This window comes from Aspergillus saccharolyticus (genome assembly GCF_003184585.1).
Source record: "Aspergillus saccharolyticus JOP 1030-1 unplaced genomic scaffold BP01scaffold_47, whole genome shotgun sequence".
Taxonomy (NCBI): domain Eukaryota; kingdom Fungi; phylum Ascomycota; class Eurotiomycetes; order Eurotiales; family Aspergillaceae; genus Aspergillus; species Aspergillus saccharolyticus.
This window is the reverse complement of record NW_020290657.1, coordinates 173,357-194,813: the sequence shown is the minus strand read 5'-3', so window position 1 is coordinate 194,813 and position 21,457 is coordinate 173,357. Positions and strand designations below refer to the sequence as shown.

At 56.0% G+C, this 21,457-nt stretch overlaps 7 protein-coding genes across 7 annotated transcripts; 3 read left to right on the top strand and 4 right to left on the bottom strand.

Annotated features, from left to right (window-relative positions):
- Positions 1-276: 276 nt before the first annotated feature.
- BP01DRAFT_426398 (WD40 repeat-like protein) lies at positions 277-3,873 on the bottom strand. The gene is made up of 3 exons (XM_025579794.1): positions 1,797-3,873; positions 1,581-1,744; positions 277-1,521 (listed from the first exon to the last, which is right to left on the bottom strand). Exons 1-3 carry the CDS (start codon positions 3,544-3,546, stop codon positions 604-606), a joined length of 2,832 nt encoding a protein of 943 aa, XP_025427444.1. The 5' UTR covers positions 3,547-3,873; the 3' UTR covers positions 277-603.
- A 173-nt stretch (positions 3,874-4,046) lies between these two features.
- BP01DRAFT_360435 (inositol phosphosphingolipid phospholipase) lies at positions 4,047-5,861 on the top strand. The gene has a single exon (XM_025575918.1). It carries the CDS (start codon positions 4,218-4,220, stop codon positions 5,706-5,708), a length of 1,491 nt encoding a protein of 496 aa, XP_025427443.1. The 5' UTR covers positions 4,047-4,217; the 3' UTR covers positions 5,709-5,861.
- Positions 5,862-7,113: 1,252 nt separating this feature from the next.
- On the bottom strand, positions 7,114-9,227 carry BP01DRAFT_426396 (uncharacterized protein). Its single transcript, XM_025579793.1, has 2 exons — positions 8,911-9,227; positions 7,114-8,806 (listed from the first exon to the last, which is right to left on the bottom strand). The coding sequence occupies exons 1-2, from the start codon at positions 9,066-9,068 to the stop codon at positions 7,228-7,230; spliced, it is 1,737 nt and encodes a 578-aa protein (XP_025427442.1). The 5' UTR covers positions 9,069-9,227; the 3' UTR covers positions 7,114-7,227.
- A 385-nt stretch (positions 9,228-9,612) lies between these two features.
- On the bottom strand, positions 9,613-11,126 carry thiA (thiamine thiazole synthase; the record flags this gene model as incomplete). The annotated part of the gene is made up of 3 exons (XM_025578375.1): positions 11,098-11,126; positions 10,328-11,029; positions 9,613-10,271 (listed from the first exon to the last, which is right to left on the bottom strand). The coding sequence occupies exons 2-3, from the start codon at positions 10,668-10,670 to the stop codon at positions 9,613-9,615; spliced, it is 1,002 nt and encodes a 333-aa protein (XP_025427441.1). The 5' UTR covers positions 10,671-11,029; positions 11,098-11,126.
- A 776-nt stretch (positions 11,127-11,902) lies between these two features.
- BP01DRAFT_386454 (40S ribosomal protein eS30) lies at positions 11,903-12,501 on the top strand (the record flags this gene model as incomplete). The annotated part of the gene is made up of 4 exons (XM_025577672.1): positions 11,903-11,911; positions 12,001-12,012; positions 12,146-12,289; positions 12,478-12,501. 4 exons carry the CDS (start codon positions 11,903-11,905, stop codon positions 12,499-12,501), a joined length of 189 nt encoding a protein of 62 aa, XP_025427440.1.
- Positions 12,502-13,195: 694 nt separating this feature from the next.
- On the bottom strand, positions 13,196-17,562 carry BP01DRAFT_377068 (putative MFS transporter; the record flags this gene model as incomplete). The annotated part of the gene is made up of 7 exons (XM_025576989.1): positions 13,196-14,930; positions 15,664-15,973; positions 16,038-16,365; positions 16,437-16,908; positions 16,963-17,127; positions 17,186-17,219; positions 17,331-17,562. 7 exons carry the CDS (start codon positions 17,560-17,562, stop codon positions 13,196-13,198), a joined length of 3,276 nt encoding a protein of 1,091 aa, XP_025427439.1.
- A 1,124-nt stretch (positions 17,563-18,686) lies between these two features.
- On the top strand, positions 18,687-21,294 carry BP01DRAFT_395116 (uncharacterized protein). The gene is made up of 3 exons (XM_025578374.1): positions 18,687-18,868; positions 18,945-19,208; positions 19,291-21,294. Exons 1-3 carry the CDS (start codon positions 18,833-18,835, stop codon positions 21,052-21,054), a joined length of 2,064 nt encoding a protein of 687 aa, XP_025427438.1. The 5' UTR covers positions 18,687-18,832; the 3' UTR covers positions 21,055-21,294.
- Positions 21,295-21,457: the final 163 nt, after the last annotated feature.

Below are 21,457 nucleotides of genomic sequence, written 5' to 3'. Positions count from 1 at the left end.
TATACTCTCGGGATTGCTCCGTACGTACTGTAAGCGAGCATGAGCTTTGAGTTTGGGTTATGTTATGACTTTCTTGTCACGGCAGGTGAGGGGGATCGTCGGCAAGCTTCTGGACTTTGAGTGTCGGTTTGCAGGAGAAAATTAGCCCGGAATGAGTGGACGGGGAGGACCCATGGATGATTCGGTATACACAGTTGAGCCTAAGTAGTAAGTGAAGAAAGTTCTAGGTGATGTGTGTGATCCATGAGCATTCAATATCTTGTGAAAGACCATCTCCAAGCAATGCCTGTCCTGAGCAGTGAGCAGAGCTACATAAGGCTAAATCACTTCCATCTCAGCAGTATCCCTGGCTCAAAAGACTGGCCCGGAACCACCCACAGTCATCCTCTTCTTCCACACCATTAGCAATAATAATAATCATACATACATGCACCTTGATTCACCAATATGCCCTCCCCCGTCATTTCCTTTGGATGGACCATTCAGTATTTCCCAGTAGTTGTGATCGCTCATCCCTCATGTCTAGTATACAACCCTCAACCGTGAAACGCCATGAACCCCTTGGTTTACACCGCTGTACATACACCTCTTTTAACGAGCTCATCAAACCTCCGAGGTGCTAGCTTCACCCATTTCGGTATCTTCGGGTTCCGGGATACCATCGCGGTGTCCGTTCGTCGCCCCGAACTCTGCATCACCCCCAGAAATGGCCATCGGGCTGGGTTCGTGGGTGGAGGAGTCGACGGGCGTGCCGGGGTGGGAGGCCAAGCCGCCATTGACCACCGTGCCGTTCGTCTGCGGCGCCCCGTTCATCGTCGGCATCTCTTCATCACCACCAGTTCTGAACTCTTCCCAGACGCGGACCGTGCCATCCAACCCACAACTGACCATCAACCGTGTGCCGTGGAGCGAGCACGTATCCACCCCCAACACCACCCCCGTATGGCCCTCGATGCGCTGCAGGACTTGCTTGCTGACAACGTCCCAGCACAGCACCGCCCCGTCCTCGCTGCCGCTGACGGCAAAGGCGTACACCGGCCTCCCATTTCGAGGGTCTGCATCGCCGTACGTGCCAAACCCGCCCTGCAGGCTGTACTTCCGGTTGCGGTGACCCTGGTAGGTTTTGATGCACCGGCCCGCGACATAATCCCACAGTCGCACGCAGTCGTCCAGCGTCCACGCCAACACGTACTTGCCGTTCGGGGAGAACCTGACCGCCGTGACGGGCGGGTTGTCCTCGTGCACCAGCGTGCGCAGACACTGGCCTGACGCCGTATCCCAGATCCGGATCAGCCCGTCCGTCGCGCACGAGGCGATCAGCGTCCCGTCCCAGACCACGTCAATGCCGCCCACCGGATCCGAGTGCGCCGGCAGCGACCGCATCACCTGCGCCGACCGCACGTCCCACAGGAACACCGCTTCGTCGTAGGACCCGCTTACGAGCATGTTGCCTTTGGGGGAGAAGGCAATCTGGTAGACGTAGTTGTGATGGCCGACAAAGGGGATCGGATGGGCCTTACCCTGCAGGACGTACATGTTAGTTTCAGGGCCGACTCGTGCTTCAAAGCGGGTTGACTTACCGTGAGGACATTCCACAACCGGATTGTCTTGTCGTCTGACCCAGATGCGATTGTCGCGCCGTCCGGACTCCACGAGATCGTCGAGATTCCCGCCAAATGGCCCTCGAAGGAGTGGATCAGTTTCCCTGTCACCGTATCCCACACTTTGACTGCCCCATCCGCACCTACAAGTCGTTAGCATGTTAACCCCGGCAGTGAAACACACACGACGCTCACCTCCACTGGCAATCATCGACGCATCGGGCGAGAATCGCACGGCGGACACACCCCGCAGATGGCCCCGGAGCAGAAATTTGGGGCGATAATCCAGCTTTTCTGGTTTCGACGGCGGCGGTGACGGCTGGGAGACCGGTGTGGGCGACCGGTCCGGGTAGGACTCTGGCGTTTCCTCCACGAGCTCGCCATTCGTGGGTTCCGGTTCGATATCGAGGTCGTCGGCGTTGGGGATGTCCTCGTCTTGGCTGTGATTGTGATTGCCATTGGGGGTGTCTCCTGATTCACGTATATTTTGTGTGTCTTCAGACGGTTCTTCGCGCGGAGAATCGGCGGTTATTTCGGCGATGGGAGAGGGGAGAGCGACATTGGCAGTCTTTTCCCCGTCATCTGCATCCAGATTCATTTCGTCCTTATCCCCCACATCGTCCTCTTGCGTGTGGTCGTCTTGCGTGCGGCCCTCTTGTGTGTGGTCCTCTTGCATGCGGTCCTCTTGCATGCGTTCCTCTTGTGAGCAGCCTTCTTGTGTGCCCTCTTGTGTCCGGCCTTCCTCCTGGGCCGGATCCTCTTGGACCTGGTCCTGCCGTTCGTCCTGGTTGTGTTGAGCCTCATGCTCGTGCTTGTGCTTAACCTCGTGGTCGAGGTCTTGCGCCTGCTCTCGCTCCAGCTCCGGTGTTTCAACCTCAACCTCCTCACCCCGATCTCCATCCCCAGTTTCAACTCGCTGCTTATCCTCAGTAGCTTCCTCAGTAGCTTCCTCAGTAGCTTCCTCAGTAGCTTCCACCTCAGCGGTTTCATTCACATCCTCATTCCCATCCCCGGTTGCAACAGGCCGCTTGTCCTCGGTAACATCCACTTCAACGCTTCCATCCGCAAACTCCTCCCCGTCTCCATTTTCGACCCGCCGCTTGTCTTCAGAAGCGTCCACCTTGGAGGGTTCATCCACATCCTCAACCTTAGCTCCTTCAGCCACCACCTGCACCTCGACCTCCTCCTTCACCTCGACCTCATCCCCAACCCCATTTTCCAACTCCAGCTCTGACCCCTCTTCACCCTCACCCTCCACCTCCACCTCCACCTCCACCTCCCTTACCCCCTTCCTCCCCCTCATCGGACTAACCGCCACCGCAACCGCGGTCGCCCCACCAGCAGTAACCCCCGAGCCCGACCCCCCACCCGAACCCCCAAACGACCCTCTTGCTCCCCTCCCCCCTCTCCCCGTCGACCGCCAATAGTCCACCGCATCAATCGTCAACTCATCCGGACTCTCGGAGCCACTCGCACTCCGCGCCCCAGCCGGCGGATACGACGGCCTCTGCGGGGGAAACACCTTCTTCTTCTGAATACTCCAGCTCGCGCGCCGGCGTTCAGCCTCATCATGCTCGGAGCCGGCGGCGAGTTCATCCGAGGAGTCGGAGTCGTCCGAGCCGGCTCCTCTTCCGTTACTGATGGCATTGATCAGGGTGGGTTTCGCTTTGGATGAGGATTTGGGTTTCTTAGTTTGAGCTGGGGCTGTAGGTGTAGGGGTAGGTGTTGCTGTCGCTGTACGTGTAGCCGGGGATTGGAGTCGGTGATAGCCATTGTTTCTGGTCGCGGTGGTGGGTTTTTTATGCGACGAGGATGCTGATGATGGGAAGGATTGGTGGTGGTGATTGCTGTGGTGGTGATGTTTGGGCGGCGTGTCCAGGCGACGGCGCTTGGGACGATGGGTGGATGACCCTCCTCCTCCTCCCCCTCCTCCTCCGCCGTCCATGAAAGGCAGATATAATTGCTCACGCTTCACGGAGTGGCGGTTCAATCAGTATCCTCTCCGGAAATAAAGCTGCGCGCGTGTGAGTTTCCGTCAGGTAAGAAAGGGACAGACAGGATGTGTAGCGGCGCCAAGATTTCAAGATCTGGAATGAAGGTGTATGGCTGGGTTTGTGGAGGGAATCAACACGCAGACGGACGTAAGACCACCCGCCAGGACGAAAAAAAGGAAAAAAAAAGCCCGAGAAAGAAAGAGAGAGGAAAAGAAAAAATAACAAGAGCAGGAGAATGGAAATGAGCAAACAAAACCTGTGAGGTGTTGCGCGTGTTGTTTTTTTCTTTCTTGGTTTCCTGGATTTCTTTTTCATTTGAGCGGCGCATATCCCTCGTGACGATCGGTCGGGTTTGGGAAGGCGGTCAGAGGATGATGTGGGTTGGGCGGTGAGGGATGATATCACCAGGTCTCTCTCGTCAGTGGAACGAACTGTTGTGGTGATGTGTACGGATGAATGGCAACGGGGTGTTCACTGTGTTGCTTGCTGCTTGCTTTTGAACCAGTTATCAACATTGGGGAGTTATCCTGCATGCAAAGAATACTTACAAGTTAAATTTCAAAGGATATGATCTGATCCTCCCCCCCGCTCTCTCTCGTACGCATAACCAACGAAAACCATCATGTCCGACACGACCGCCGCCGCCGCCCCCGAAACCTCCCCTCCCTCCACCGCATCCACCACCACCACCAGCCCCTCGCAAATCCGCATCCTCACACTCAACTGCTGGGGCCTGAAATACATCGCCAAACACCGCGCCGCGCGCCTCACTGAGATTGGCCGCCGTCTCGCGCTTGCCTCCCCACCCCCCGAGATCGTCGGGCTCCAAGAATGCTGGACGCAGGCCGACTACGAAAGCATCCGCCAACAAACCCGTCACATCCTGCCCTATGGCAAGTTCTACTTCGGGGGCATCTGGGGCGCGGGACTAGCCATTCTCTCGAAATGGCCCATCGAAGAGAGCAGCATGTACGGGTACCCGCTCAACGGGCGACCGACAGCCTTCTTCCGGGGCGACTGGTACGTGGGGAAAGGGGTGGCTTGCGCGCGGGTGCGGCTTGGAGCTGGGCGGCACGAGGTCGCGGAGGTGTTCTGCACGCATCTGCACGCCCCGTACGAGCGCGAGCCCAACGACTCGTACATCTGCCACCGGACGGCGCAGGCGTGGGAGATCGCCAAGCTGATGCGCGGCGCGGCGGAGCGCGGGCATCTAGTGATTGGGCTCGGGGACTTTAATATGCTGCCGGCCTCGTTTGCGCATCAGTTGATCCAGGCGCATAGTCCTGTGCGCGATGCGTGGCAGGTCGTGCATCCGGATTCGTCGGTGGGGGCGGCGATCGATCCGGTTGAGCAGCAGAGGGGGCGTCCGGTGCCGTCGGCGGAGTTCAACATCACCGTGAACGGCGCGACGTGTGATGGGAGGTTCAACACTTGGCGGTGGAGTAAGGAGGAGCAGAAGCGGCTCCTGAAGAAGGGTGAGGAGGTCGAGGTCGATAAGGATGCGCCCTGTCCGCGCGGGAAACGTCTGGATTATATCTTTGTCGGCGATGGCGGGGTGGGTGCGCCGCACAAGTGGTCGGTGCAGGAGGTGACGTTGAGTATGATGGAACGACATCCGACGTTGCGGTGCTCGCTGAGCGACCATTTCGCGGTGGAAGCGCGGATTGTGCGGTCCTCGGAGCAGGAGGCTACCACAACTGAGGCCCCTGGGGATACTGCTGCTGCTGCTGCTGCTGCTGCTGCTCCTGCGGCTCCCAACACCGCCCTCACGCCAGAGACTTATGATCTGATCATCGCGATGATCCACAAGTATGTGCAGCGGGAACGCTCGCAGCGACGCTGGCGAATCGCGCACTTCGTCGCCTCGGTGTTTGTGTCGATTGGCTGTATGGTGGGCGTCTGGTGGACGGGCGACCATCTGCCGTATGTGGCCTTCATCCTGCTCTTCGTGAGCACGTTGAACTTCGGGGCGGGGATCTTGGATGGTTTGATTGGAGGACTGTTTATGAGCAGCGAGCTGCGCGCCTTGAAGGAGTTTGAATGGGAGGTCCGTAATGCGAAGCAGATTGCCGAGGCGGCCGGTGGTGAAGGGGAGTCGAAGCGGATGGAGTGAGCTGGTTTGGTCGTGTAGTATGACTTTTTGTATAATATTTGCTACATATAGGTACTTTCTACTGTTGTCATTGCGAGCTGACTGGACCCATCACATCACTTAGCATATGTTATGTTGAGCAGGCGACAGTAGACTGCAAGGAATACTGGAAAGAAGACTGATGCTACTAATACTATGATATGCCACCACCACAGGAGCAAGAGATCAACCCATGTAAAAAGAACCAACCACACAACACCATGAAACACGCTCTATATCATATAGCATAACTTCAGTCCACCTCATAGTCACTCGCATACTCCTATACCTCCAACTCCCATCCACTCCCTCTCCCACTTATCATCGATCCGCATCTGTAGCCGGTTGTCGTCATCCTCGTTGTCGTCTCATCGCATCGAACCTAGACAAAAAACCCGGAAAAATCCGTCAGCGACGACCTCGTCTCGCTGAGCAAGCACCATCCAGTTCCTCTCCAAAGTGCAACCTTCAGCGACTGCTCCCCGGGGGGGCGGGTTACAGCGGCATCTCCAGTTCAAAATCCCAAGAAGCATCCACGGTACCGTACTTCACAACGCCTACTACTCCCGCAGGGGATCGGTATTCTCCAGGAAAGTCACAAACAACAGATGCAAGAGGGGGTGTGTGAGAGTTCCTCTTGATCGGCCTGGAGCTGATCTCCATTCAACCACATAGGAATGTGTGTAGAATCCCATTTGCTTCGGCGGCTTCCCTCCCCGACGGACGAGTTTGTACCTCCGTCTTTCCCCGCAGAGCTTGTCAGTCGAGTCCTAAGTTGGCTTCGTTCTTGTCCCGTAAAGGACAAGTTCTCAGCACTTATGGAGCATCGTCTTTCGCCCTCTGTGTATTCCTGTCCTCTCCCAGAGGATAAACCCCCGCGAAAAGGGGTTTGAAGGCAGGCTCTGGGAACGAGGGTGGAGGAATGTTTCGGTGAAAATGACAAGGTAAAGCAAACCCACCCTACCGTCGGGTCTGGATGTCACCATCTCAGCCCAGGAGAGGTTCGACGGAAAGTAAGAGGGATATAAGAGAGAGAGATTGAGGAAGGAGTCGAGTTTGAGGCTGTTTTGGAAATGGTTCCTTCAGTGTACTCACCTGGTGTTTTTTCTTCATTGGTTCCGGAGGAGGGTCTGCGTGCTCGAGATGTGTTGTCGTAGTGAGGATGAGGAGTTAGAAGAAGAGACGAAGAGATGATGAAGGGAATGGGGGAGAGAAAAGCTGGGATTCATCCTGATGGCTGCTTGACATAAACACTCAGGTAGAGTTACAGGTGATGTAGGAATGTGTTATGAGGAAGAGAAGAAGAGAAAAAGAGGAAGAAGAAAGGGAGAAATGGGAGATTATATAGCCCAAGGCTTACTGGCAAAATAAAAAAAATCATGGCCTTCATTTATTGGTATCATAACACAACATTCACTGATATTCACCTTCACCACCACCGACGACATCATCTGACGACGCCACATCGCATCGTTCAGTCGTTGACTCACAGACAAATCATTCACTGGCCCTGCTTTCGACCCTCCATAACACGCAATACATCTGACGCGCTGTTCTTGTCCCCCTTCTTCTTCTTGGGACCTCGTTTTCTCTTCTTCCCGCCCCGGCCCTCGCCCTCCAGCACCACCTCTTCGTCATCCTCTTCATCGCCCACGCGACTGCCTCCGAAGCCCATATCCAGGTCCATTGCATCCAGCGCCTCTCGCCGCCGAGCCTCCTCGAGGAACTTCTGGCGACGCAAAGCTGTCTCCGCATCGACATCCTCCTCGCCCTCCCCAGCAGCCTCTTCGGACTGCCGCAGGGCCGCCGCACGTTTGAGAGCTGCTAGTAGCGTAGCATCCTTGGCCAGGGGATTGGACCGGTCAATCTCAGGGACCTCGTCCGTCGTTGGCGTAGAGAAGTAGTTGCGTGGCCGGCCGGCCGTGTCCTCCACAGTTGCCGACGTCTCAGCAGTAGCAGTGGCCGCAGTGTCCCTCCTCTGGATGGGCTTCTTCTGAGCAGCCTCGTCTCCACTCTCATCCGACGACGACGAATCGTCCTCGTCTCCGAGCTCTGCGAGGGGATTGTAGTCCGCTCCCACTCCCGCGAAGATATCATCATCGTCCTCTTCCGCCGGCGCCGCCGCAGCCTTGGCCGCGAACTCAACAGGAACCTCCATACCCAGCGGCTTCGCAGCAGGAGCAGGAGCAGGCGCCTCGCCCGGCTTATCCAGCCATCGCACCTTGCGTTTGACCTTGCCCTGCGCATCCGTGATCTGCAGGATCTCCTTCCGCCGGCCGGTCTCATCCTGCTCGATCCAGCGCTTCTTCTCGACCTTCGACTCGCCTCCAATCCTCTTGAACCTCTCCCCAAGCGCCGGCTCAACCGGCTGCTGCTGCTGCTCCTCAGCCTCTGCCTGCGCAGCAGCAGCAGCAGCAGCAGCACGACTAGCCTTCAACTGCCTTAAAATCTCATCCCTCGACCTCGGCACTTGAGACGGAGGAGGAGGCGGAGGCGCCATAACCCCCTTCTTCTTCACCTTCTGCTCCCTGGGTGCCGAAGGCAAGGCACCAACGCCACCTTCCTCTTCCCCAAGCACCTTATCCAACTCATCATCCACATCCCCAGCCTTGTCCTCGTCCTCCCCACCGTGATCCCCCTTGCCCTCCGCTCTCGTAACATCCTCCCCCCGCCTCACTCTCCGCAACAACTCCCAATCCAACCCCTTCACCATATGGGTACTACCCAAGTCCCCGCCAACGCCCATCTCACGGATCAGCTTCTCAAAGGTCCCCTGATCAATCTGCCCTAATTTGACCATCTCCTCTAACGCCTTCACGCGCGTCTCCAGCTCTTCCCCGGTTTTCGTCGTCGCCGCAGCTCCATCTTCTTCCTCGTCCCCCAGCTTTTTCTCAGAACCCTCCCCTCCCTCGCGCAGCAAGGCCGCCCGATCCTGATACCCAGAAGGTAACCTCGTCCCCTTGGGGGCAGCACTCGACTTGAACCGTTTCGCCGCTGGCTGCTGCTGCTGCTGTTGCTGCTCGGCCAATTGCCGCGCGAATTCATTGTGGAGGGATGTTCGGGTGTTGTTGACGGCGCGTCTAGAACCTCACCACAAAAATTGAAGTGTCAGCTTGAGATTTCAACGCATAACCAGACTCTCTTCCGGACGGGCTCTCCCCGGGAAGTACAGCGTGAAACATACGGCGTCATAGGGATGCTAGAGCGTACTCGCGAGCCGAGCGCTGCAGAAGGGGTGCGACCCCCTTGGTTGGTGGCGTGGGTGGTGCGCGCATTGCTGCTGCTGCTGGGTTTGTTGGTCGGGGTGTCGAGGACGAGGCGGCGGAACTGGTCGTTGTTCATTGTGAATGGAAGGTTATGGTTTTGTGTTCGGTGGAGACGGGGTTAGGGATGTGAAGAGTGGATTTAGATGTGCTGCATTCTGTGGTTCGTTCTTGAGTTTAAACAACTAAACAAAAAGGTGAGGGTTCTGAGTCGGGGGTGAGCAGCGGTATCTTGTTGCTTTGCTGCGGCGGCGGGAAAAGAGGGCCGACGTCAGGTTCTCCCGCGGCTTGGCGGCGGTTTCTACCTACCTTATGTATAGGTTGAAGTTCACTACAGAGGTTTGGCTAAATGTACTAGGGATTCGTTGAGGATAGCACCACGTTGTCGAAAACGGATCTTGAAATCCTTTTTTTTTCTTTCCTTTTCTAAAAAAGGGAATTGCATAACAACACTACCATTACACACTACGTCGCAGAATCTAACAGTCATAAACGAGTGTTCATATTTGCCTAACTAGTCATCAATCACGCATTCGTGCCAATTTACTGACTTCAACCAGGTAAATCATAGAAACAGTAGCACAATCTCATCAGTCGTTTTGGTAGAGCGGACGTTAATCCATCTACTCGGCGCACTCACGCTGGCGCTCTTCGAACACCTTCAGCGCCTCCTCGGCCGCCTTAACACCGCTGAGCACCATCGCACCAAAGGTAGGTCCCATACGGTTGAACCCGTCGATCTCCGACAGCTCCATGCCACCGATGATCAGTCCCTTGGTCACCTCGCGAGTGTTCTTGACGATGGCGTCTTCGGCAGAGTTCATGTCCAAGCCGCGCATGCCGCCCAGCTTGTCCACGCTCGCCATCGAAACCAGTCGCTTGGCGCAGAAGGCTCCAAACGGACCGTCGTGACCAGTGGTGCTAATCACAAGAGGAGCGTTGATGGTGTTGGGGTCCATGCAGGAATGGTCGTCGTGGTGCAGAGTAACCAGGGTCCAGTTGGTGACCACCCCGGCGATGCGGGTCTCCTTAGGGTTCCCGTTGGGCGAGGGACGCGTCACCAAGTCCTCCACGCTGGTGGCGTTGAAAAGCTTGACGTTGGGGAAGGAGAGGACCTTGGACAGCAGAGTCGAGGTGAACAGAGATGCATGTTTCACCACGACGTAATGGGGGTTTCCCGGGTCTTCCTCGTACGGCACGCCGAGTGCATTCAGAAAAGCCTCGGCGGGACGGCGCATGACCATCGCAGAGAAGAGCTGGCCACCCAGCCAAGCACCACCACCTACGACGGGTCAGTTTCGACGTTGTGGTGCCACTAGCAAGGTAAATGGTACGAACCAGGAGACACATTGGCTTCGATGATGGCAATCTTCAAATCAGGGCGCGCATTAGCCAGCACGAACGCAGTACTCAGACCACAAGAACCAGCGCCGACAATGACAATGTCGCTCTCGGCGTACTTGTCCAGGTCTTGGAAGTAGCGTCGGGTCATGGCGCGAGACACCTGACTCTCACGGATCGGTTCGAACTTGAACTCATCCCACTTGCCGCCGAAGTGGTCAAGCAGCTTGGTCTGGGAGTTTCCTCCCATCATCAGAGCAGTCTCGGGAACGATCACCTTGCCCTTGAGGCCAGCGCTAGGGGCCACAGGGGATTCCAACAAGGCAGCGGGGGGAGACATTGTTCTCGGGTTGGGCAGGTAAGAGTTCGAGTCACGGTAGTGACTGAGACTTGTTAGTCATTCCAGCAGACAGGGGGGAACGAGGGAAGGCATGATCCTTTCGCTGGTATTATCCAGATCAAGTTTAACCGTATAATCTCAGAACGAACCCAGAGCCACCAGCGTGCAAATCCCAGGCGGAAGTACTTCCGGCGGGGAGTATGCACGCTGGCAGATGGGAACGAACACCGGTCCATAGCCAAAGTTACCTGAGGTACCTGATCGTTGAGTTGCCCAGCTACAGGCATTGCATGACTTCCACCGTCAAGACCCGCGAGGGTCGTAGTAGGTAGTGATTACATTGGATGGATCGAGTTTTCCTGTAGCACGGTTAGTCAGTTCTCCTCCACGGGTAGAAGAGAATCAATCTGATGAAAGGGATCACGACTTCTTGAGATGGTTTCTGTCGAAGATGGAGACGATGGAGGAAGTGAGTGAGGTGATGCAGAGGAAAAGAGGAGAAGAAGCGGGGTGGAGAGGAAGGCCAGCTTAAATAGAAGCCCAATACGTAATGCCTGTAACATCCTCATGCTTGACGATCAATCAACTAACTTTCTGACCCTCCGATTCTGCCCGCATATGTCTTAAGCCGGTGAACTCAAGGAGTAAAGTAGTTTCAGGACAGAGACTAGGTGAGTCAATTAATCCCGACAATCATGATGCACCACAGTAGATGGGACAAAGACCTATGATGTGCTCGCGATTAGTATGGCAGGCAGCTACGGAGTACACTGTCTCGAAGGTCCGAGGTCGGGATGAATTGATCCTGACGGAGCACAGTACTCCTTCCTACAAGTTGTAAGTTGTTTTCGGCTTGTAGTATACTGCTAAGGGATCTCCTGGAGTAGACTAAAACTGAAACTAAAGAAACACCAAGAAAGGATATCAATGAACGAGGTGAACTCGTAAGTAGTAATTCAGTCATAGCATCCAAGCATAGAGATCCCCCGCATAGCACAGCATATTCACATAATGCACATTCTGACTCATCCCTCCATTATGTAAACTGAAGCTAACCGAAACCGGGGTGGGGCAGCGAACCCGCCGCCGCACAAACGCGTGACCCGGACCCCCATCGAACGAAACAGCGAAAATTCCCACCCTCGCCTCTCCCACCCCCCGACCGTACGACAAACCCCCTCTCGACAGATCCCCTTTCGTTGTTCTTTTGAAGGTCATCACATAACGCCAAAATGGGTAAGGTAAGTGATCAAACACCAAATATGATATCCCCAATGAAACAAAATTCATCTTTCGATAAAATGAAGATGAGCTAACTGGTTGGAAATAGGTTCACGGATCTGTAAGCGCTCCCCTCCTCCAGCTCCTATTATCCTCTCGACCAACGGAAAACGACGCACATTCGGAAGTCGATAGTCGATGATCGATAGAAACACCAAGAGAATCGAAACTAATAACGTTTTTCAACTTCACAGCTCGCTCGTGCCGGTAAGGTCAAGGCCGCCACTCCCAAGGTCGAGAAGCAGGAGAAGCCCAAGCAGCCCAAGGGCCGTGCCTACAAGCGCGTTGTCTACACCCGCCGCTTCGTCAACGTCACCCTCACCGGTGGCAAGCGCAAGGTATGAGAAAACCGATATCCGCCAGAGGGAACACCAGACAATACACGACGAACGGAGGAACAGCGGAATCAGCATCCGCCAGCTTGAAATATGCTAGGCACCGCTGTGGCTGGAAACGCTGTGTCTGTCTGGGTGTTTCTTCGAAAACAAGAGCGGAAGAGCTTACACATATTTTTTCTGTTCAACAGATGAACGCCAACCCCACCGCTTAAACGGACTGTCCACGAACAAAAAAACCTCTCGAAATTTGATTAAGCAAGAGAACTCGATGACAATTTTTTTGAGCAACGACGATTCCCCGGGTCTTGGCGTGATGGAGAGGCTGAGGATGTGATGCGCTATTTGCGATCGAGGGGGGCGGAATTGGGGTATGTCAAGTCTCTTGTGAGAGCTTGCAGCCTCGTTTTGCCCTCCCGATCAAGAAGACAACAGCCCTTTTGCTCCAACTTACGACGGATTTCGCCTTCGGTTTTAAAACGCAGTTACGGTTTCTTTCGTGGGGAACGAGTGAGGGATGGGTGTTTTCATTTTTTAGCAAGAGGTCGATTAATCGGACTTTCCAATCTGGCGATGCAAATACCATCACTATTTTCGGTCTCTCAGATGCTTCTGGGTCTATTTGGATTTTATATTTGACGTATAAGCTATGGTTGCAATGTGCGCTGCGATCTGTCAACGTAGATGGGGTTCTCCTGTTTCCTGCATCTGAGGGTCTGGGTGAGTCGGGTGGCAAATCGTGTCTGATATGACCCTCGGATTGCATGGGCTTTCCCAGCTGCTATGCATAGCATGTACTCTGTAGATATCGAGCATGCAGCTCGAAGGCACAGACTGATGAGTCGATATCTTATGACCGTCATGCATAGAACCACGAATGCAGCTAGACGACAGCCCGATGTTCATCAACTACACAACAGTGACCTTCACCTTGACCCCCTGGCCATGGACCCAATGCTTCTTCTTGCCCACCTTCTCCAGTCCCTCCGCCCTCCCCTTCAAAATCGCATGTAACATGGACGTAACAGCTTCACCTCGCCTCACCGTCAAGCGCAACACATCGCGAACCTCCTCCTTCTTCTCGACCGAGCCCCACTCCGCCTCCAAGCGCACCCTCCACTGCGTCCCCTCGGGCACCCGTCCCGCAGGGTACACATCCCCAACCATGGCCGCCACGCGACCCAAATAGCGACACCACCACGCCTCCGTGTGCGATACGCACCGCGCCAGCTGCCGATAATACACCTCGTCGGTGGGCGCGAGATCCCCATCCCAGCGCTCACAGAGCACCAGCGCGATCAGCGCGCGCTCCACATGCGACAGACAATTCGTGGCCGCCAGAATCCCCGTCGCCGTGCTGTGCAGCGCGGCGGCGGCCCGCGACTCCCGGGGCACCTTCGCATGGGCGAACAATAAATTCGCCAGCGCAGGGAGCAGATTTGTCTTGAGGATACTTTCCGGTGGACGGAGCGAGGCGTTCGGCGAGGACGTGTTGGGCCCCGGCAGCGCGGACCGCAAGAGCGCCTGCATCGCCTCCGCGGACGGCGGCGCATACGGCAGCGTCGCCGCCAGCAACGGGTCCTGCGCGCGCATGGCCTTGGGCAGGAAGCGATCGTACAGAAATCCCTCGCGGACGCCGCCCTGGCAGAACTGAACGTGCGTGACATCCGGCAGCGCGGCCATGATGACGTCCACCAGGAACGCCACGGCGGGGATCTGCGAGGCGCGGCGCTTCGAGACTCCGTAGATGTTATCATCTGGGGAGGTTGCCCCCGCCGCCGCTGCCGACCCCGCCGTCTCCGCCAGCACGGCGGCAGTGTCGTGGAAGTCCGCGCGTGGGACCCGGAACCCGTTGATGATGGGGATCGGGTAGGGCGCGTGCTGTTTCTGGGAATAGGTCTTCATGAGCACGTATCCCCAGCCGCGGAACCCGCCGCCGCAGAGGTAGAGGTTCATTCCTGCTGTCGCGGTATCGGTGCCGGAATGTCGAGGGAAAGCGGAGGTCTTAGGCACCGCCAACTCTCGGTATGCCTCTCGGAACTCCCCCGTCATTTTCTCCCTTAGCTCCTGCAATCCCCCGCTGCCCTTGCGGTGGGCCTCCTCCAACAACCGCCCCAGCGCCGCCGCGCCGTACGGGAAACTGAACGCCCCGCGCTCACTCGTTCGCACCGCCCCATCTTCCTCCACGACCACCCAGGTGATCTGCGTACTGCCCCCGCCCAGATCCATCGCCACGCCGGCCACGGACGCAGAACTGCTCGCAATCCCCAGCGCCCCGATCCGCCCTTCTTCTTCTTTGTCGAGTAGGCGCACCTCCCAGCCGGTGTGCGCGCGGATCGCGGCCCGGAACGCCTCCGAGTTGGGCGCGGTGCGCGTCGCTTCCGTGGCGAGGACGTGGATGTTGCTGTCCGGGACGCCGAAATCGGCGCACGTGGTGCGGAAGTGCGCGAGGTGGTCGAGGACTTGGCTGATAATTTCCGAGGGGATTGGGTTGCGGGGGCTGTCTTGGGGGGTGGATGAGGAAAACTTCGTCGTGGAGAACTGGGCGTCGTAGAGGGAGATTCCGGCGCGGGATTGGTAGACTATGGGCATGATGCGGGCGGTTGGTGGGGAGAGGTCGGTTATGGAGAAGCGGATGCCATTGCTATTGTTTTGATGATTAGTTTGGATGTAGTTGGGGAGTGAGGATTCAGGGGCAGGGGTGGAGGTTTGGAGAGTTGTGTCGGTGGTGGTGATGCCACTGTACTCGCTCACCTTCCCATGTCTACAATTCCGTAGAGATTGGGGTTGGCGGTTGCTGGTCCTGCCATTGTGGAATCTCAAGATCCAGGGACGGTAGTGCTGCGTTGATGATAGAGCTGGCTTGATCTTTAGGGTGAGGATAGCACAGCACCGCAGGAAGTGCTTTGATTCAAGGCGCGCTGTGCATGGCTGGCTCGGTGCGACTAGCTTTGGGGGATCTGCTAGCTTAGGGCAAGAGAGATGTCGATGATGTAAACTAGGCTCTCAGTAGTTAGGCCGCGTTACTATTGTCAAGTGTCATAGAGGTGGATAGAAGAACTTGAAGCGAAGAGAAGCGAGGTGTGATCGATTCGTTGAGGTCGTCGAATTGGGTGGTGGAACCGTGATATATTCCAGCTGAGGTGGAGGATGCGGGCGTTTTTACCCCTCCATCGCGGGGCTCACCGCACCAACACACTCTCCCCCTCACATTCAAGTCAATCTTAACACCACTACTACTAATGAGACTGATTCCCATCTTCCACGTCAGCATACCTCTTATTATTCCGTCAGATGTCATAACTTCGTTACCGGCAACCACTGGCATCTATTCAAGCACGCTGAGACGCAAACTACAGTACACACCCTCAACCTACAACACATATCGGAAACCTGCCCCATAATTCTCCTCCCCCACAGCGGTATCATCCTTGGCTCCAGCTCCCCATTCCGCCACCGTTCCATACCGCTGATCGAGACGCCGGTTTTCCCAGGCCAGAAGCATCCGTAGACATAATGCAAGAATCGTGTTGAAGAACATAAAGGCCGCGCAGATCGACAAGCCCCGAGTGTAGCGAGGCGCATCGCCGGATGGGAAGACATTCGTCCCCAGAAAGGGACCGCACTGGCCAATGACGTTGAGAATGACAATTCCCATGCCTCGTCGGCTGTCCGAGCCTTGATTATCTACACGGATTGATGTTAGTGCGTGGATCGTCGCGGGGAAAAGTGCAGGGCTAGTTGGACGTACTCAGAGTCCAAGGCAGAATGTTGGCGATGGACGGAAACACCCCGATGGCAGCAAGGAACACGCCAAGGTAGCGGACCCCAACAGAGCTGCAGGCCGCCAGTAATACATAGCCCACAGCCCCGACCAGCGACGAACAAGCAATCACGAGACCTCGCTGCTGGATGCGATCCGCGACCCATGTCGTAGCAATCGTGACGAGGAAGGACGCAAAGAACGGCGGGGCTGTGAGACCTTGAGCGTTGATGGAGGTGAATCCCATGTCCTCCAGGATCGTTGGCAGGAAGACGGGCAGCGATGAGAAGCTCACGTTGCAGCTGAAGTACATGAACTAGTGCAGTGGCAGGGTTAGCATCCCGCGTGCGTGCGTGCGCAAGGCTACTGACTGATCAGAGAACATACCGCCAAAAGCCACGCCTTCGCATCCAGCAACGTCTGGCCCAGTTCCCGCCAGTCGATGCCGCTGACGCGCTCACTCTCACCACTCCGTCGAAGTGACCTGGCCCGCGTAACCTCTTTTTCTTCTTCCGTCAGAAAACGTGCGGATGACGGGTGGTCTGGCAGGTAGAACCAAGCTAGAACAGCCGCCAAGAGTGACGGGCTGCCTTCCACCAGGAACAACAGTCGCCAATTCGCTATCTTAGCATGTCCGGAGGTGATACCGTAAGCCAGAGCACCGGCAAAGGTGTTTGCCAGAGGCGCTGCGGACAAGAACATGCCGCATCGAAGCCCTAATTCGTGGCGGCGGTAGAAGAATGATAGCAGATAGGGACTTCCTGGGCCAAAGGCAGCCTCCGACATGCCCAACAGAAATCGCAGAGCCATCAGACCGCCCCAGTTTTGCACTGCCGCCTGGCACGTTGCCACAACACCCCTAGACAATCAGGCTATGTCCCAGATATGAGGTAGAGGTCGGATCCGAACTTACCAGCTCAACACAGTGATAGCTGCCCATCTGTGCGGAGGCATTATCTTCCACATCAGCGCCAAGAACTCAAAGAGCGTGTACGATATGTAGAAAATCGTCAAGAGCCAGGTGTATCGATTCCCAGTGAGATGAAGATCCTCTTCCATTCCTGCAATTTTGGCATTTCTGCTTGCTCGTTAGGATGAGGAATATGAGGTTTCAAGTGCATGACGAGCAAGCCTACCCAATGTTGCTTCTATCAAGAAGGGATAGAAGATCTGTGCGAGTACCGTCAGCGACGAAGCCAACCACGGGAAACCCAAGCTTGCAGGGAAGCGGAATGTTCTGGTGGATAATGTAGCAGGGTAATTGAACAAGAGGCAGCATACATAGAAATCCTAACAGGGTCGGGACCCTGAGATCCAGTTTCCTCAGCACTCGAGCTTCAAGTGCAGGATCTATAGATCGTGATGCTCGATGACATTGCGGAAGTGCTGTGTGGGCTTCTTCGCGGTGCATCGGCTGCTGCTTCTCCGGATCGCCATCACTCGGGGCCTCGACTATGGCGTCGACATCCTCAGCAGGACTGCTAGGGCCGTCTTTCCTCCCCAAAAACCCCATAATTGACAGTCGGTTAGTGCGATGAGGCGCGTCGGGAGTTTGATGACAGCAACAGGTGATGAGAAGACTTCTCGTGGAAAAGGGGGGACAGGCCGCTTTATGGACGCGTCCACGCCAAAACCTTCACACGCTTTTTTATGGAAGGTTCTTGCACGGCGTGAGTCAATTGGACCAAGGTGACCAGCCTGATCTGCGAGGTTTATCCGACCACACGCTCCCCACGTTGAGCTAGTCTAGCGAGGGGTGACGTGAAAGTTGGCGAGAACGAAGGAGGGGGCACGCGGTCGATGGGTGGAGCGTCCACTCATGCGGAGTGAGAGCCACTTCCCTCAGAAAGCTCAGAACTGTGTGCGTGTGATACGTGGGACAGAGCTCACGTCCAATCATCCGAAAGTACAAACGGTACACTACGCTAAATGGACCGAAGCATGGGCAGATCTACTGGGGAGTTGCTCTGCGGACCTCGGGGATACAGTATGATGACATGCTTTTCGCACATCCGATTAGGGTCAGTGTCGGTGCTTGGGTGGCGGGCCAAAGCTTAAGACGAGACCATCCGGTGGGCGCAAGGCTTGGTCCGAGATGTGAGAGTTGATCGCATTGGGCGATAGCCGAGGTGGAAGAGGTTGGGTGTTCCAGTTCTGATTCGTTTCATCCCCCTGGCACATATTGATGCATGCTCCCCCCAGCACTGCATCACAATTGGGTCTGGATTCAGAGAGATCCTCTCGGAGGTGTATAGCAGAGCAGCCCGTGGGGACTGCCATGTCGCTGGGGTCTTCAAACTGGGTAAAAGCAAGCGTATTTCGCGGGAAGAGTCATACCTGACTAAAGAGTACACAGTCAGTGAGTTACTTGGTTGAATGTAGATCCAGTAAACCTTCATTACAGTTAGTCGTCGGCGATGGGGCAAATCGAAGCCCTTCAAATTGCGGGGAACGACGGGGAGGACGATCTTCAACCGAAAAAGGGAAAAGCTAGTCTAGATTCGGGATTCATGCTGAGGCCTGAGATTCTAGGCACCCAGATTGCATCTCCGGCTCGGGTGGACGGCCGTACCGCTCCAGACTGAACTGGGAAAGGAACCTCAAATTTCCGCGTCGCGTTGAGCATTTGGTGTCTTTGACTCGGCAGACGTCGCTGGGTGCATTGGTTACAGTCTCTCTTGCTTCTCAGAATCTCTCTTTCTCCTTCCTCCAATCCATCCCGGAGTTTTTGCGACAAGTGGAGTGCTTGCGATCCTCCGCCATCGGGGCCTCTCTAAGTCAACATGGACGACCCGGCGACCCGTGTTCCCGCGCAGCTGGTAAGTTGGTCACCATCAATGGAGTGACTTTGTATAGGGCGTGAGCACTGACTTCAAGTCATCATGACTCCTCCAGCTGCCGCACATGCACTTGGTTTCGCGGCAACGCTACCCTATGATGCATATGATGCCCACAGACACTGTCGTCGAATACCTGCTCGGCGCTTCCAAGGTCGTGCGCGAGCAGCAACCGATGCACTGGACCTTCCTGGATGCGCCTCCAGATGGCTCGGTTATGCTTACGTGGCAGCCGCTCAATCACCTCGGGACCAATTTCGCCAGTGATGGTTATGTCTGGGCCGATGTCGAACAAGCCTTTACCTTTGATGCTCGCGGCTATGTAGGTTACTCCTGCTGCAGTCCTAGCCTGCGGCTGCTCTCCAGTTCAGAGCCAGAAGGTTACTAACTGGGTGGCATAATAGACAGTCGAGATGTGGCTGCACCGTAGCGGATACCATCCCCCGAACGAGGGTATGGCGATCCATTGCCGTCGGCGGTATCGGTTGCTACCACCGAAGGTTCCCAATCCCAATCTGCCCAACCCCGATCCCGCCCTCTGGATTGTCCACTACACGAGAGCGCCTCCCGCAGATCAAATCCCCGCAAACCGAATCCCCGTCATGCCCCAAGTGCAGAACATGCTAGCGCAGCGGCGGTTCTTGCAGAGCCAAGGCCAACTGGCCCGCAAGGACTTCATGCTGCACGATCGGAACAATTGGCCAGCCATCAACTTCCCCCCACATATGGCACCCCAGGGCTTCCCCCAGATGCCTGGCGCTTATCCGAGCGCCATGGTCGGACGTCAACCGTTCTACCCTCCACCTGGACCAGGCGTGCCACCCCCCGCTGCTGCCCCGCCGGCAAAGGCCGCTCGCGGCAATCGCGCTCCCTCCGCCGCGGTTAACGCTGCCACCGCAGACTTCGCACTTGAAGATGAAGACGTCTCGGCGGGAGACACCATGGATCTCCTTACGCCCCGTGAAATCAGCAAAGTTCGTTACACGCAACATCATGAGTGGATGGAAGAGATATTCGCTTCGCCTTACGCCATCAGCCAAATCACACCCGTCTCTCTAGGTCTGGGCCGGAAAGGAGAACTCGAGTCACTGACGGCTGGGTTCTTTGAGGCACCGGTTGGACCCGCTAACGGAGAAAAGAAGGATGCCAATGCCACACAAGCTGAGAAGTTGGCACCTGCCAAGGCCGAGGAGTTCGCGGACCGGGTCGCCAAGAAGGTCGCTGATATGACAGCCGAGATCGAGAAGCTGAAGAAGCGCCACGCACGCCGAATGGAGAAGTTCAACCGCACCTCTTTGCTCAAGGACGCCGAGGTCCGCCTCCGTGAAGCCGCAGCCGATCCTGCAGAGACTGGTCCGGAGCCGTGGAGATTGGAAGGACGCTTGGTGATCCCTTCTGAGGATGATGACTCGCAAGCGGCTTACGTTGAGAACCCCGCCAAGTACAAAGTTGACGATATCGTGCGGGATGTGGAGAAAGTGTGGCAAAGACAAATTGTTCCGGAACCCAGAGTCTCTTGCGTGCAGAAGGGTGGCCTGCTCGAGAAGATCGAACCAGAGCAGAGACCCGAGACTCAACCGGAGGGTGATATCGAAATGAACGGTACGGATAGCCACTTCTTGGACCAGCTGGGCTCACCGGAAACAGCGCCAGGTGCCTCCTCAGCGGTCCAGGATGGCGGACAGACTGGAACATCACACGTTCCCACCTTGGGCGGCGCATCGGGACCGGGTGGGGTAGTTCCACAACCGCCTCAACCAGCCAACGTCCCTCAACAAGGTCTTCCTGCCTCGTTGGATATTGAGATGGATATGGGCGAGACACAACCCGCCAGTGCTGCCGGAGAAACTGGAGACTGGGTGATGGTCAATGAAGAGAAGAAGGACCAGGCTTTACCTGGTGATAACTCTCTACCCGGTGTAGATACTCCGGGCAGCGGCCTCCAAGGATTGACCCCCGGCAACGCAGGTAGTACCGGGGACAACGGTCTTGATGGAGCCAACTTCGATTTCACCAACATGGACAGCGCGGGTGACGCTCTCGCCGCGTACAGCGAGCAGAACGATGGGCTCGATTTGCCGGATCTGGAAAACTCTGCCTTTGGCGATGCGTTCCATGCGTCGGATAACGAAAACACGCACCATCATGACGCCGACGATATGTCGTAGAATGGCCAGCTGGAGGTTCCGGAACTGCTTTAGATGCTTGGTAATGAAACGGAGTGGTGTTGGTATGGTATTCAACCATTTGGCTTGGGCGCTGGGGCTTGTTTCTTGATCGTCTTCGACCCTCGTTGTATTTGTCACGACGAGGTCGAGGTGGAGATCAATGTAAGTTAGAGATAGGAGTTGGCCATTTCTGTCTGCTTTTGCCGGATACGAAGAACATGGGACAGACTTGCAATCTACCTTTAATCCTTTCCATTTTACTTGTATCTTGTATACACCTGACAGTGTCTCGTAGAAGCCAGAAGTGTCTGGTCAAATGACTGGAAGAGTCACTTAGGGCAGAGCGGTCTGTCTGTCGCACGCCGCAGTCACATACCACATCACCCGCCATGCACGCTCTTGA

Coding starts and splice junctions, on each gene's coding strand:
- BP01DRAFT_426396 (XM_025579793.1), bottom strand. CDS start 9,068: ATGAACAACGACCAGTTCCGCCGCCTCGTCCTCGACACCCCGACCAAC. Junction 8,807..8,910: donor TCTAGCATCCCTATGACGCC/GTATGTTTCACG, acceptor GTGAGGTTCTAG/ACGCGCCGTCAACAACACCC.
- BP01DRAFT_395116 (XM_025578374.1), top strand. CDS start 18,833: ATGGACGACCCGGCGACCCGTGTTCCCGCGCAGCTG. Junction 18,869..18,944: donor CCCGTGTTCCCGCGCAGCTG/GTAAGTTGGTCA, acceptor TGACTCCTCCAG/CTGCCGCACATGCACTTGGT. Junction 19,209..19,290: donor CCTTTGATGCTCGCGGCTAT/GTAGGTTACTCC, acceptor GTGGCATAATAG/ACAGTCGAGATGTGGCTGCA.
- BP01DRAFT_360435 (XM_025575918.1), top strand. CDS start 4,218: ATGTCCGACACGACCGCCGCCGCCGCCCCCGAAACCTCCCCTCCCTCC.
- BP01DRAFT_426398 (XM_025579794.1), bottom strand. CDS start 3,546: ATGGACGGCGGAGGAGGAGGGGGAGGAGGAGGAGGGTCATCCACCCAT. Junction 1,745..1,796: donor GTCGATGATTGCCAGTGGAG/GTGAGCGTCGTG, acceptor AACGACTTGTAG/GTGCGGATGGGGCAGTCAAA. Junction 1,522..1,580: donor GGTTGTGGAATGTCCTCACG/GTAAGTCAACCC, acceptor TACGTCCTGCAG/GGTAAGGCCCATCCGATCCC.